This window comes from Sorghum bicolor, chromosome 9, assembly GCF_000003195.3.
Source record: "Sorghum bicolor cultivar BTx623 chromosome 9, Sorghum_bicolor_NCBIv3, whole genome shotgun sequence".
In the NCBI taxonomy this organism is placed as follows: Eukaryota; Viridiplantae; Streptophyta; class Magnoliopsida; order Poales; family Poaceae; genus Sorghum; species Sorghum bicolor.
The window spans coordinates 8,878,699-8,890,026 of record NC_012878.2 but is presented as its reverse complement, the minus strand read 5'-3'; the positions used below and the strand labels follow the sequence as shown (position 1 = coordinate 8,890,026).

At 46.7% G+C, this 11,328-nt stretch overlaps 2 protein-coding genes across 2 annotated transcripts; one reads left to right on the top strand and one right to left on the bottom strand.

The window, feature by feature from the left end:
- Positions 391-3,440, top strand: LOC8055714 (pollen-specific protein SF21). The gene is made up of 11 exons (XM_002440713.2): positions 391-656; positions 1,223-1,322; positions 1,435-1,532; positions 1,633-1,721; positions 1,828-1,888; positions 1,971-2,057; positions 2,147-2,224; positions 2,316-2,372; positions 2,507-2,562; positions 2,656-2,791; positions 2,885-3,440. The coding sequence occupies exons 1-11, from the start codon at positions 522-524 to the stop codon at positions 3,104-3,106; spliced, it is 1,119 nt and encodes a 372-aa protein (XP_002440758.2). The 5' UTR covers positions 391-521; the 3' UTR covers positions 3,107-3,440.
- On the bottom strand, positions 3,394-8,653 carry LOC8055713 (ABC transporter C family member 8). The gene is made up of 11 exons (XM_002439372.2): positions 6,938-8,653; positions 6,517-6,837; positions 6,351-6,437; positions 5,674-6,279; positions 5,424-5,588; positions 5,056-5,350; positions 4,741-4,955; positions 4,359-4,664; positions 4,196-4,259; positions 3,857-4,096; positions 3,394-3,751 (listed from the first exon to the last, which is right to left on the bottom strand). Exons 1-11 carry the CDS (start codon positions 8,477-8,479, stop codon positions 3,654-3,656), a joined length of 3,939 nt encoding a protein of 1,312 aa, XP_002439417.1. The 5' UTR covers positions 8,480-8,653; the 3' UTR covers positions 3,394-3,653.

Sequence of the window (11,328 nt, the reverse complement as noted above, 5' to 3'; positions counted from 1 at the left end):
TGAGAAGTAAGCCAAACAATTACCATGTATTTCCTTCATTTTAAATCATACGACGTTTTAGTTTTTCTAGATATAATATATTTTTTTACTATATATCTAGATGACTAGATATAGTGTATATCTAAATGTAGGATAATATATATATCTAAAAAAATCTAAAATATCTTAATGAATGATGTAAAATCGTAAATAATCGCGTGACAGCAAAACCAAGCCCTACACCACTGCAAAGAAAATACTGTTTTCCCAGTGTGAGATTGTGAGAGTGACAGCATGGACCCAGAGGTCAGAGGAACGGCGACGAGAGCGAGTGCGGCCGCAACTAATCCAATCCGAAACAGCCGGGCGTCGGGCCTGTCAGGGTTCGGCGGGCAGGCAGGCAGGGGTACGACGACCCACCCGGTGAGTTTGACCCCTCGCCCGCCCGCCCGTTCGTCGGTGAAGTGAAGGGATGACCAACCGAGCAGCAGACGGCTGCGGCGCCGTATATATAGCCGCCCACGCGCGGTGGCGGAGGCGCTATGAGCCGAGACGAGCCGAGCCGAGGAAGCGGGGGGCCTGGCACTAGCAGGAGGTCGGCGGAGGGAGCAATGGCGGAATCTAGCGGGTACGGGTCCGTGTCGGTGGACGTCGAGCGGATCTCCTTCGGCGGCAAGGTCCGTCCGGCGAATTGCACCTTTCGTGCTTCCTTCCAACTGGAGATATTTTTTTCCCCTCTTATTAGGATGTGAATTGTGGGCGTGGCTCCGTTTCTGCAATTGTATTTGGGTTATGGGCAGGGTAAAATTGAACTGTGTCGTAGTCCTTTCTTTCTGCATAGAAATGATTGGTTCGGTGAAACTCAATTTTTATAATAAAAATGGGGATTTTTGTTTGTCATGTGGTCAAATGCTTTCACTTTTCGTTCTTTTTTTTGGGTACCCAAAGTTGTTTTTGCTGTTTTTGTCATCTCTTTCTATCAACCACAGGTGCACAAAATTCTGCACTATCAATTTCATTTTCGTAGTTTCGTGCTTGTGCTATACAATAAGCATGTTGGAATTCTAATGTTTCTTCTTGGAGTCGCTACCTATGTTTGGTCCATGTGTCCATGTGTTACCAGAATCATCCAAATTTTGCCAAACTTTGTTCCACTTCCAAGTTGCTCTTTTTTTTCCCTTGGTGTGGACAGTGCCGCTGAAATAGCTGCTAAGAATTGAGTGCTTTTTTTTTTCTTCCCCAGGAGCATCTTGTGAGGACGAGATGTGGTTCTGTAACCGTTGCTGTGTATGGAGACGAGGACAAGCCTGCGCTTGTAACATACCCGGATGTAGGTCTGAATTGTAAGTGCTACCAAAGATTTTGTAATTTACTGATATAACTGTTATGACTGAATTCCACAATCGGCATGCGAACATTGCTTATATGTTTCTGCTTCCTATTTGGCTTGGACAGACATGTCCTGTTTCCAAGGATTGTTCTTCTGCCCGGAAGCTGCGTCTTTGCTGCTCCACAATTTCTGCATCTACCACATCAATCCTCAGGGGCACGAGGTCAGTAATGCTGGCTCAATCTTTGTGATTAGGTGTGCTGGGTTTGTATTTTGAGTTCCTTACATGATCTTTGCGATGGCAATTGTTAAGAGTCCTACAGTTGGGAGCAGCTCCGATATCATCAGATGTTCCGGTGCCAACTGTGGATGATCTCGCTGATCAAGTTGCAGATGTGCTTGATTTCTTCAGGTATTGTATTGTGACATGACATTAGTTCTAATGCATGACTTCTTCATTCTAGAATTTTTTAAATTCGATAACCACAGCTGTTCTGATTTTAGTTGCACTTAACCAGTTTAGGATCTGTGATGTGCCTTGGTGTCACGGCTGGTGCATATGTTCTCACTCTCTTTGCGGTATGTGCTTTTATGAGTCGGACTCTTAATAGAAAAACACTATCCACTGTTGTGCTAATAAGGATTTTATACTCTTTGATAGACGAAATATCGGGAGAGGGTAATAGGACTGATGCTGGTTTCCCCTCTGTGCAAAGCCCCATCGTGGAGCGAATGGCTGTATAATAAAGTAACTTCATCTATTAGTAACAATTTACCATTTGGTTTCTCTCGTGCCAAGTAATGCTAATTAATTAATAATGACAACTCATACAACAGGTATTGTTAAATTTGCTTTATTATTACGGGACTCAAGGCCTGGTCAAGGAGTGCTTGCTTCAACGTTACTTTAGCAAGGTAAGGTTCAGATCTCAATATTCTCATCTTGTTTTATTGGGACTAATAGTTTATAGTTTTCATTAACTGACGTACTGATATAAGTCTGCAGAAACTGCGTGGGGATGCACAGTATCCTGAATCCGACATAGTGCAAGCCTGTAAAAGTGTTAGTCTCTTATTTTTTTTCATTTTTGATATTCTCTTAGTTGTATAATACGTCATAAATACCAATAGGTTTTGCACATTCCTTTAGATATCAATCATCAACTAGTGGTTGCTTACTGTTAATTTTATATGCAGTTACTTGATGAGAAGCAGAGTGAAAATATTTGGCGGTTTCTTCACTCAATAAATGAGTATGTTGCTATTCATTTATTTATTTTTTAATGAGTTTGCTATAGAATTCATCTCTAGAATCTTGATGCTCATATGGGTTTCCCCTCCACCAGGAGGCATGACTTAACAAATTCATTAAAGAAGCTGCAATGCCGCACGCTAATTTTTGTCGGCGAGAACTCAGAGTTCCATGAGGATGCTATCCATATGACCACAAAACTGGACCGCAGATACTGTGCACTAGTTGAGGTAATATTTGGATGCACGTGATGCCATCTCCAGATAGAAGCATATCTGGAACAAAAAAGTGGTTACTCAGATTACTTTCCGAGTTAACTGCAGGTGCAGGATTGTGGCTCCCTTGTGACCGAGGAACAGCCTTATGCGATGCTGATGCCAATGGAGTACTTCCTTATGGGATATGGACTTTATAGACCGTATCAGCTAAGCAGCAGCCCACGAAGTCCACTAAGTCCATGCTGTATACCGCCTGAGCTGCTATCTCCTGAGAGTATGGGTGTGAAGCTGAAGCCGATAAAGACTCGGGTTGCTATCAATTTCTAACACTGGCAAGCAAGCCTTTTGCATCAGAATGAAAACAGACCACCTTTCTTAGAAACCTGAAGACAGCCACAATCTGATCGCTCTAGGCACAGAAGTGGTGGTCACAACTCGGTTGTATAACATGGCAAATGGCCATTTCTGTTGGAGATAACCTATATAATGTACATCACAAAAAAAAACAGGGCAAGGGGGACCCTGTAGTTGAGATAACCAGTATGTGTCTTTGTTCAATTAGTTTGTGTAGTCAGCTTTCAGCACAAATGTAAATCTCAAAGTAGTTTGACAGAAACAATAAGAATCCATCTCCAGGGTCTCAGATGTTCAAATTTCATAATGACAAAATTTTGTCATGTGTTGCACTACTGCACCTGCTGTTTCTGGATTACAAAGGACTAGATATACACACTTATTTTGATTTAGTAACTACACACAATGCAGGTCAGTATTCTCCTTGAGTGAACAGATGATCAATGTATAGCCGACAGGAATAATCTTCTATGCAGTGGCCATGTATTTATACTACAATTCGTCCAGTTTCCTTGCAACTTCAGTTATAGTTGGACCAGTACTCATCGACAAGCTTACAAAATGGCGAATTCTTATTTTCCATCAGAATTGATGGCCTGTTGTACTCGATCATCTTGCCTGCAGATGTGACAGAAATTTATTACATCAACTTGGCCATACTCCAGAAAGGCTCTACTTTGTCAGTGAGTTTGTATCTCAGCCAGAATGGTTAGGAGTGCTTACCGTAGGAAAGGACCATGACCATATCACTGTCTGTGACAGTTGGAACCCTGTGTGCTATGGTGATGACTGTGCACCCTGAAAATTCTTTCTTGATCACCCTCTGCAGGATGGCGTCGGTAGCCGAGTCGATGGATGCTGTCGCCTCATCAAGGACCAGTATCTTGTTCCTTCGGAGGAGAACACGCGCAAGGCAGAAGAGCTGTCGTTGACCGGCGCTCCAGTTCTCGCCGTCATCACTCACTGAAAATGTCAGGATGATTAGCAATCAGAGAGGTTTCAGTGCTATGCAGCTCTGACAAAATTGTATCTGATTGGTTCAGAGGGCAGTGTCATGCTCACCTGGTGATTCAAGTAGTCCAGGAAGGGCACTGATTGTTTTCTTCAGTTGGCACTTATCTAAAACCTGCACAAGGATAGTGCATTAGGATCACGATTAAATCCGATACACATTTCAGAAGGTATAAGTACTACTAATCTGCAGCTCAGATTTAGTTTTGCTGACCTCCCAGATATCCTCATCGGAATGCAGACCCAGAGGATCCACATTACTCCTTACACTGCCTCTGAAAAGTGTTGGCTCTTGGGGAATGATGCTGAGCTTCATCCTCAGATCCTTCAGTCCAATGGTGCAAATGTCAAGATCATCAATGAGTATTCGCCCGCTGTATGGATCAATAAGGCGGAACAGTGCACTCAAAAGAGTTGTCTTCCCACTCCCAGTTCTGCCAACAACTCCAATCTTGTTTCCTGCTGCAAAAGTGCAGGTGATTCCGTGCAGAACCGTTGGCGCATCTGGCCTGTATTTGACCTGAAAAACATGATTCAGTATGAACATGTGGGAAATTGATAAATCATTTGAAAGAAAAACAACTCGAGTCACTTACTCTCAAGTTATCCAAATCGATTCTTCCTTCAGATGGCCATGAAGGAGGAGGCCTTCTGTCAGGGATGACAGCCGGAGGCTCTTCTGGTAAATGCATGAACTGCATGATCCTCTCCACAGATATTATGTAATTTTCCAGATTTGAGTAGAATCTTGTTAAGAACACTTGAGCAGAAGAAAGCGTCAATGCATATGAGAGGCAGAGACCAAGGAATCCTACAAAATATAGAAAGAGCATAATTAAATGGTTAGAAGATTCACATCATGAACACTGCTCAGTATATTACTAAAAAACACTGCGCAGCCACAACTATACCTGGAGCAACAGCTCCCTCCGGTAGTGAGACAAGAAGGATGGATGACGTGATGATGACCAAGATTTGCAGTGCCTCGACACGCAGAAGCACCCACTCCAGTGCTGCATTGGTGTAGAAGAACAGTCCCGCATCTGTGTCTATGAGCTGAAGATTTCTCTGAATAAACCTCTTTGTAGCTGCAAAGGCCCTTATGGTGGTCACTCCCAGCATCGACTCTGCCGCGAAGTTCATGACAGGCGCCTTTGTAGTTCCATTGATCCTTACTAGCTCCCTCGCCGATGCAATGTAGTATCTCTGCAACATTACCATATTTTTCATTTGCCTCACCATGCCAGAGCAAGGAATTGAGTTCAGAAATGGTGTTCACCTGAATGTATAACAGAACAATCACAACAGGAACGACCACTAGTACTACTTGCCAGGTAACCATGGTCATGATAATTATGGTTCCTGCCACTTCAATTGTGCCCGAGATGACAAAGCTCATCGTATACGGGATGTCAAAGTCTAAGATGCTAAGGTCAGACGAAGCCTGCACAGTTAAGAACATAGTCAGCAATTACTTACATTTCCTAAAATGTGAACAGGTAATGATCGATATATTCGGAATAGTTTACCCGGGTCATGATCCTTCCAGTTGGAGTGGAATCGAAGAACAGCATTGGGGCCCTGAACAATGAATCCATGAACCCTGAAAAGAACTCCCTCGATGCTTTCAGGCCAAAGTGAGCAGCAAGAAGGCTCCTAATATAGGCGAAGAGGCAGCTTGCAGCTGCCATCACTGCATAGACTCCAACCACAAGTACGACACTGAACTGGCGGCTTTGAATTGCAATTGCAAGCCAATAAGTTGCCAGGCACTGCAGGATGACGAACGCACACTGTGCGAGTATTAGCAGGACGAGGAGAAAACGGCCCTTGGACACTGAAACATAGTCCTTATATGGTTTCAGTCCAGCTTCTCCTAGTTCCCTCTTCTCCTCTTCTGTAAGTTGGACCGACAGGAGATTAGCATCAGAGATTTCTGCTTCACTGTTCTGTGGTACCATCCGTATCTGGTTCTGAAGAAATGTGCCTTGTTCTTCAGCTCCTTTGCCACGATCCTGGGAGTCTAGTGTTGTTTTTGAGTCCCTGTGAGCATTGACAAGTTGTTCAAATGCTGTGCCAGACTGCAGAAGCACCTCATAGGTTCCTTCCTGAGTTATCTCCCCATTTTCCATGACCTGGGTGGAAGTTTAACCAGTGGTAGGTAATTGTTTCAAGATAATTAATTTATAGTGCCAAACTCACTCACCAGAATCTTGTCAACCTTGGAAAGGAACTCCACTTGATGTGTCACAAGAATCACAGTCTTGTTCTTAAGTGCTGCCATCACACAATCCTACATACATTCAGGAGCTTCAGACATATCAATGAAATGATCAGTATCTATGACAGTAATCTTTCAGAGGCTTTCTTACATTGAAAAGAGTAGCAGCTGTATGTGCATCAACGGCACTGAAAGGATCATCGAGAAGGTAAACGTCAGCGTCGTTATAGACTGCTCTGGCGAGCTGAATCCTTTGCTTCTGTCCTCCACTCATGTTCAAGCCTCTCTGACCAATCTCTGTCAGGTCCCCATGCGGAAAATTCTCAATGTCCTTGTCCAATGCACAACACCTTATCGCCTTCTCGTAATCCTCAGTGTTCATGGGCTTCCCAAAGAGTACATTATCACGTACAGTGCCACTCTGTATCCAGGACGTCTGTGAAACATAGGCAACTGAGCCTGCCACTGATACCTGAAGAACAGAAATGGGGAAGGAGATTAGTTCATGTCACATGCTTGATTTGATACTCAAAGAGCATTAAGTTTGAACAAATGTGCACTACTTGACATACCGATCCGGACATTCTTGGTATCTCGCCAAGCATTGCGCACAGCAACGACGATTTCCCTGCGCCGACAGGCCCACAGACCGCAATCTTCTCACCCTGCAGTGCCCTGACATTGATTTCTTTCAGAGTTGCAATGGCCTTGCTAGGCTCCCAGCTGAAGAAACCATCTTGCACGACAAGGCTCATGTCGGAGGCTGGCAATGCCATGGATGTCCTGTCCACTGCGTCGTCCTGGAACTCATCCTCGGCAAGGAACTCGCCAATGCGATCCAGCGATATCTTCACTTGGATCATGATGGACATCACCTCTGGCAGCACCCTCATAGGCTCTGACATGACGCGCATCGTGGCAAGGATGGTGAACACGACGCTGGCATCCAGTGGCGCGCTCCGGAACGCGGCCGTCCCCGCGAAGATGACGGCGGAGATGATCGTCGGAGACATCCAGTACAGAGCACTGCCGTAGGCCTTCTTGACCTGCGTCTCAGCAAGCCACCGGACCTCGACGTCGCGCAACCGCTGCACCTTCTCCCTGAACCTGTCCTCCCACGACTGCAGCTTGACGATCTTCATGGCGTTGAGCACCTCCGCCGTGGCGCGCTGCCGCTCGTCCTGCGCCTGCATGAACCGTGACTGGTACCGCTGCAGCATCCTGGCGAGAGGGACGTTGAGCACGCCGCAGACGGCGACGGGGGCCAGGCCCGGCAGCGTTCCGGCGCCCACGGTCCAGAAGAGCATCGCGATGGCGAGGGCGAGCTGCAGCGGCATGCACCACACCATGTGCAGCCAGAACGGGAACTCGCCGATCCGGTACGCGTCGACGGCGATGTAGTTTGCGACCTCGCCGGCGGAGTGCCGCGTCCGCGCCTCGCTGGACAGCCTCAGCTGCTTGTCGAAGATGGCGGCCATGAGCGCCGAGCGCATGCGCATGCCGAGCCGCCTTGACCCGAAGAACCAGTGCCTCTGCGACAGCGACTCGACGACCTTCATCAAGAGCAGGCCGGAGATGAGGGCGATTCCCGTGGCGAGCTCTCGCTCCCGCTCCCGCTGGTACGAGTAGGACACGAAGCAGTAGAGGATCACCGGCGCCGCGCCGAAGGACAGTGTCCGGAGCAGCGTGTACAGCGCCGTGAGGAGGAGGTCTTTCCTGTAGCACGTGGCGAGCACCCAGAACACCAGGTTGCTTGTGCTTGTCCTCCCGGCGCCGGCGGCCGTCTGCCTCCGCCGGAGCCATTCCTCCAGAAACGTCCGGCGCGCCTCCGCCGCGGCGTCGTCGGCGTCCAGCGGCGGGATGTCGCCGAGGTGGAGCGGCTTAGAGTACCCAAGGCGGAGCAACGGATCCACCCACGTGAAGGTCAGGCGGCTCAAGTACCCGGCATCCCCGAACGCCGCCTTTCTCTGCTCCCCATCTCCGGCCGTCAGCAACAACGGCTGGGTCTCCTCCTCTCCACCGTCTCTGCGGAAGGAGAGATTTCTGCAAACACTTACAGCGCACAAAAGAAGCATCGAGCTGACAACCCACGACGCCATGTCAAGCGCGTCCATCGAGCTGCCCCTGACGATCTTTTCGCCTGCAGAAGAGGAAGATCAGTACCTACCATGTAAGATCAACGGACGAGGAGCCATTGATTTCTCCACTGAACCTAGGACAGGGAAGAAATGATAGAACATGTACACTGCCACCTAAAGGGGGCCACAAGTACACAGGTACTACCGTCCACGGGGGTAGTTATCATCGTTCGCCTCGGATACAATACTCCCTCCGTCATCAAAGAAAAAAAGTGACGTTTTTGACTTACATCTTATTCAATTTTTTTTAAATTATAAATAAATAAATAATTATTAAAGTATAGTTGATGATAAAATAAGTCATAACAAAATAGGTGATATTTAAAAAAAGTTTGACTTCCATGGAGTATTAAATATAAACGAAAATAAAAACTAATTGCACAAACAAAATATGTTTCACAGATAATGATTCTAAAATAAAATAATAGATGATGGTTCCAAAACAAGATATGTTTCACAGATGCGTCGACGTGATGAAGACAACGCGCGTCGGGGATAGATGGATCACGTGACGGAGATAGATGGACCAGTAGTTGGTTTGATGTATGGGCCTTTTCCCTGTGTGCCATTATAAAAGATGCTCAATTTCCCTGTGCCATTAAAAAGTTCGCTCGTCCCTGTGTGACCAGACACTAATTTCTTTTGCCCTGTGTGCCATTCCGTTGCCTTTCTGTTTGTTTTTGGCCGTTTGGGTGCTCTGACGTCTGGGACCGGGCTGAGAAAAAGACCACACTGCCCTTTCGATGGTTAAGTATGTCTGGTTGACCGATGCTGACCGCCGCCGCCCCCAGTCTCCCAGTCACTTGGGCTTCCACTCTCTCCTCGCTCGCAGCCATCTCTGCTGAGGCGATACCCTAGCGGTGGTGGCGCAACCCTAGCGGCGGCGGATCCAGCGGCGGAGCGAGGTGCGGCAGTGGAGAACGAAGCGGTGCTGGAGGATGCGTGCTTGGATTTGACCCCGGTGGATCAAGAAGGACGGCACAAAGCCGCCATTGCGTGGAACGGCGGCGAGCCACCGGCGTGGTTTCAAGACGGGTGAGTTCATTCCCCTCATTTGATTCGGAGCGCCCTTTGATTCGGTATTAGTGTATCGATTTGGCGACGTTAGGTGTTATTGTCGATCCGTGTTAGGGTTACTAATTAGAGTGCTATATTGATTCCGTGCTCCTTGTTCATCTGTAGGATGGACCCCGACAGTAGCTACAATTTAGAAATACGGATTGTTGCTCCGAATTCGCGTGCGAGGTGGTTTGCATTGAATCAAGTGGTGGATGCTGACCGCACTAGTTTCAATGGGCTGCGCGATGAGGTGGTGGACAAGTATCCTCACGACTACGGTCACGTTGCTAGTTTGTTCTACTTGTGCACAGAGACTAAAGCTCACATTCCCCTCCGAGGTGATCATGATTTGTTGCAAATGTTTGCAAGAAATATTGCTTCGAAAACCTGCTTGATCACTGTTGCATACCACAGCCCTGATACTGACCCATGCCTACCTGATTGGGATAGTCCTAGCAATGTTGCATCAGTTGAGCCCTCAGTTGAACCCCCATTCACACCCTCTGTTGCTTGTCCAGGCTTACCCATTCACTCTACAACTACTGGACCAAGCCATTATAGTAAATCTGCTGCCACAAATAGTGAAAGTGCGAGTGAGGAGGCAAACCAAGATGATAATCCTGAGTACCTTGCTAACCCAAACCCTGAGTATGAGCATGTTGGTGTTAATGATGAATCTTTGTATATAGACATTGGTCCTACCCCTGTCCCTATCCCTGCCCCTGCCCCTGCCCCTGCTCCTAGCAATCTTCAGAGGCCTGTTGGCAGAAAACAAAGTGATGCAGCTGCTAACATTTCCTCAGACTCTGAGGAGGAATATTCTAATGATGAGTCTTCTGATGATGTTATGGTTGAAGATAGGCTGCCTGAAGGCATGCCTGATGCCAATTATGACAAGATGAACCCTCCAATGGCTGTAGGAACCTTGTACTCCAACATGGAGGCTTTTAAAATTGCTTTAGCTACACATGCTGTTGTTCATGAGTTCAATTATGACATTGAGAAGAGTGATCCAGGGAGGTATTGGGTGAACTGTTCCCAGAAGATTTATGGGTTGTAGGCCATACCTTGCAGTAGATAGCACATTTTTGAATGGTAGATATAGAGGACAATTGTGCATTGTATGTGTAGTAGATGGGCACAATTGGATGTACCCAGTAGCTATTGGGGTTATTGACTCTGAAACCAATGAGAACTGGGTATGGTTCATGGAAAAATTGAAAGAAGCTATAGGCACCCCTGAAGGCATGACATTCAGTACAGATTGTGGACAGACAGTCATGAATGGGGTTAGTGAAGTGTTTCCCAATGCTGAACATAGGGAATGTATGTATCATTTAGTGCAAAACTTCAAGAAGAGGTACAATGGTAAGATTTTTGATGATCACTTGTGGGCTTCCTCTTATGCCTGGACTGAGTACATGTTCCAGAAGCATTATCATGCCATGGCTGAAGCAAAACCTGAGGCAATGAAGTACCTGCAGGAGACACATAAGAAGCTTTGGACTAGGAGCCAGTATGGTTTACTCTCCAAGGTGGATTATGTGACTAATAACTTAGCAGAAACTTTCAACAATTGGATCAAGCCTGAGAAGGGGAAACATCTGGATGACCTGCTGGACACAATAAGACAGATGATCTTGATCAAATAGAACCATAGGAAGAAGGTAGCTATGAAGTTCACTGGAAAGATTCTGCCACACATCATGCAGAGGCTAAGGGAGGAAAGCTACAACCTAGACATGCAGATTATCACAGACAACCCT

What these genes read in the sequence shown, in the direction of transcription:
- LOC8055714 (XM_002440713.2), top strand. Translation starts at nt 522, where the DNA reads ATGAGCCGAGACGAGCCGAGCCGAGGAAGCGGGGGGCCTGGCACTAGC. An exon ending in CCCGGATGTAGGTCTGAATT is followed by an intron (nt 1,323 to 1,434) that starts GTAAGTGCTACC and finishes TGGCTTGGACAG; the next exon opens with ACATGTCCTGTTTCCAAGGA. An exon ending in TCAATCCTCAGGGGCACGAG is followed by an intron (nt 1,533 to 1,632) that starts GTCAGTAATGCT and finishes AGAGTCCTACAG; the next exon opens with TTGGGAGCAGCTCCGATATC.
- LOC8055713 (XM_002439372.2), bottom strand. Translation starts at nt 8,479, where the DNA reads ATGGACGCGCTTGACATGGCGTCGTGGGTTGTCAGCTCGATGCTTCTT. An exon ending in TCGATTTGGATAACTTGAGA is followed by an intron (nt 4,665 to 4,740) that starts GTAAGTGACTCG and finishes CATGTTTTTCAG; the next exon opens with GTCAAATACAGGCCAGATGC. An exon ending in CCGATGAGGATATCTGGGAG is followed by an intron (nt 4,260 to 4,358) that starts GTCAGCAAAACT and finishes ATCCTTGTGCAG; the next exon opens with GTTTTAGATAAGTGCCAACT.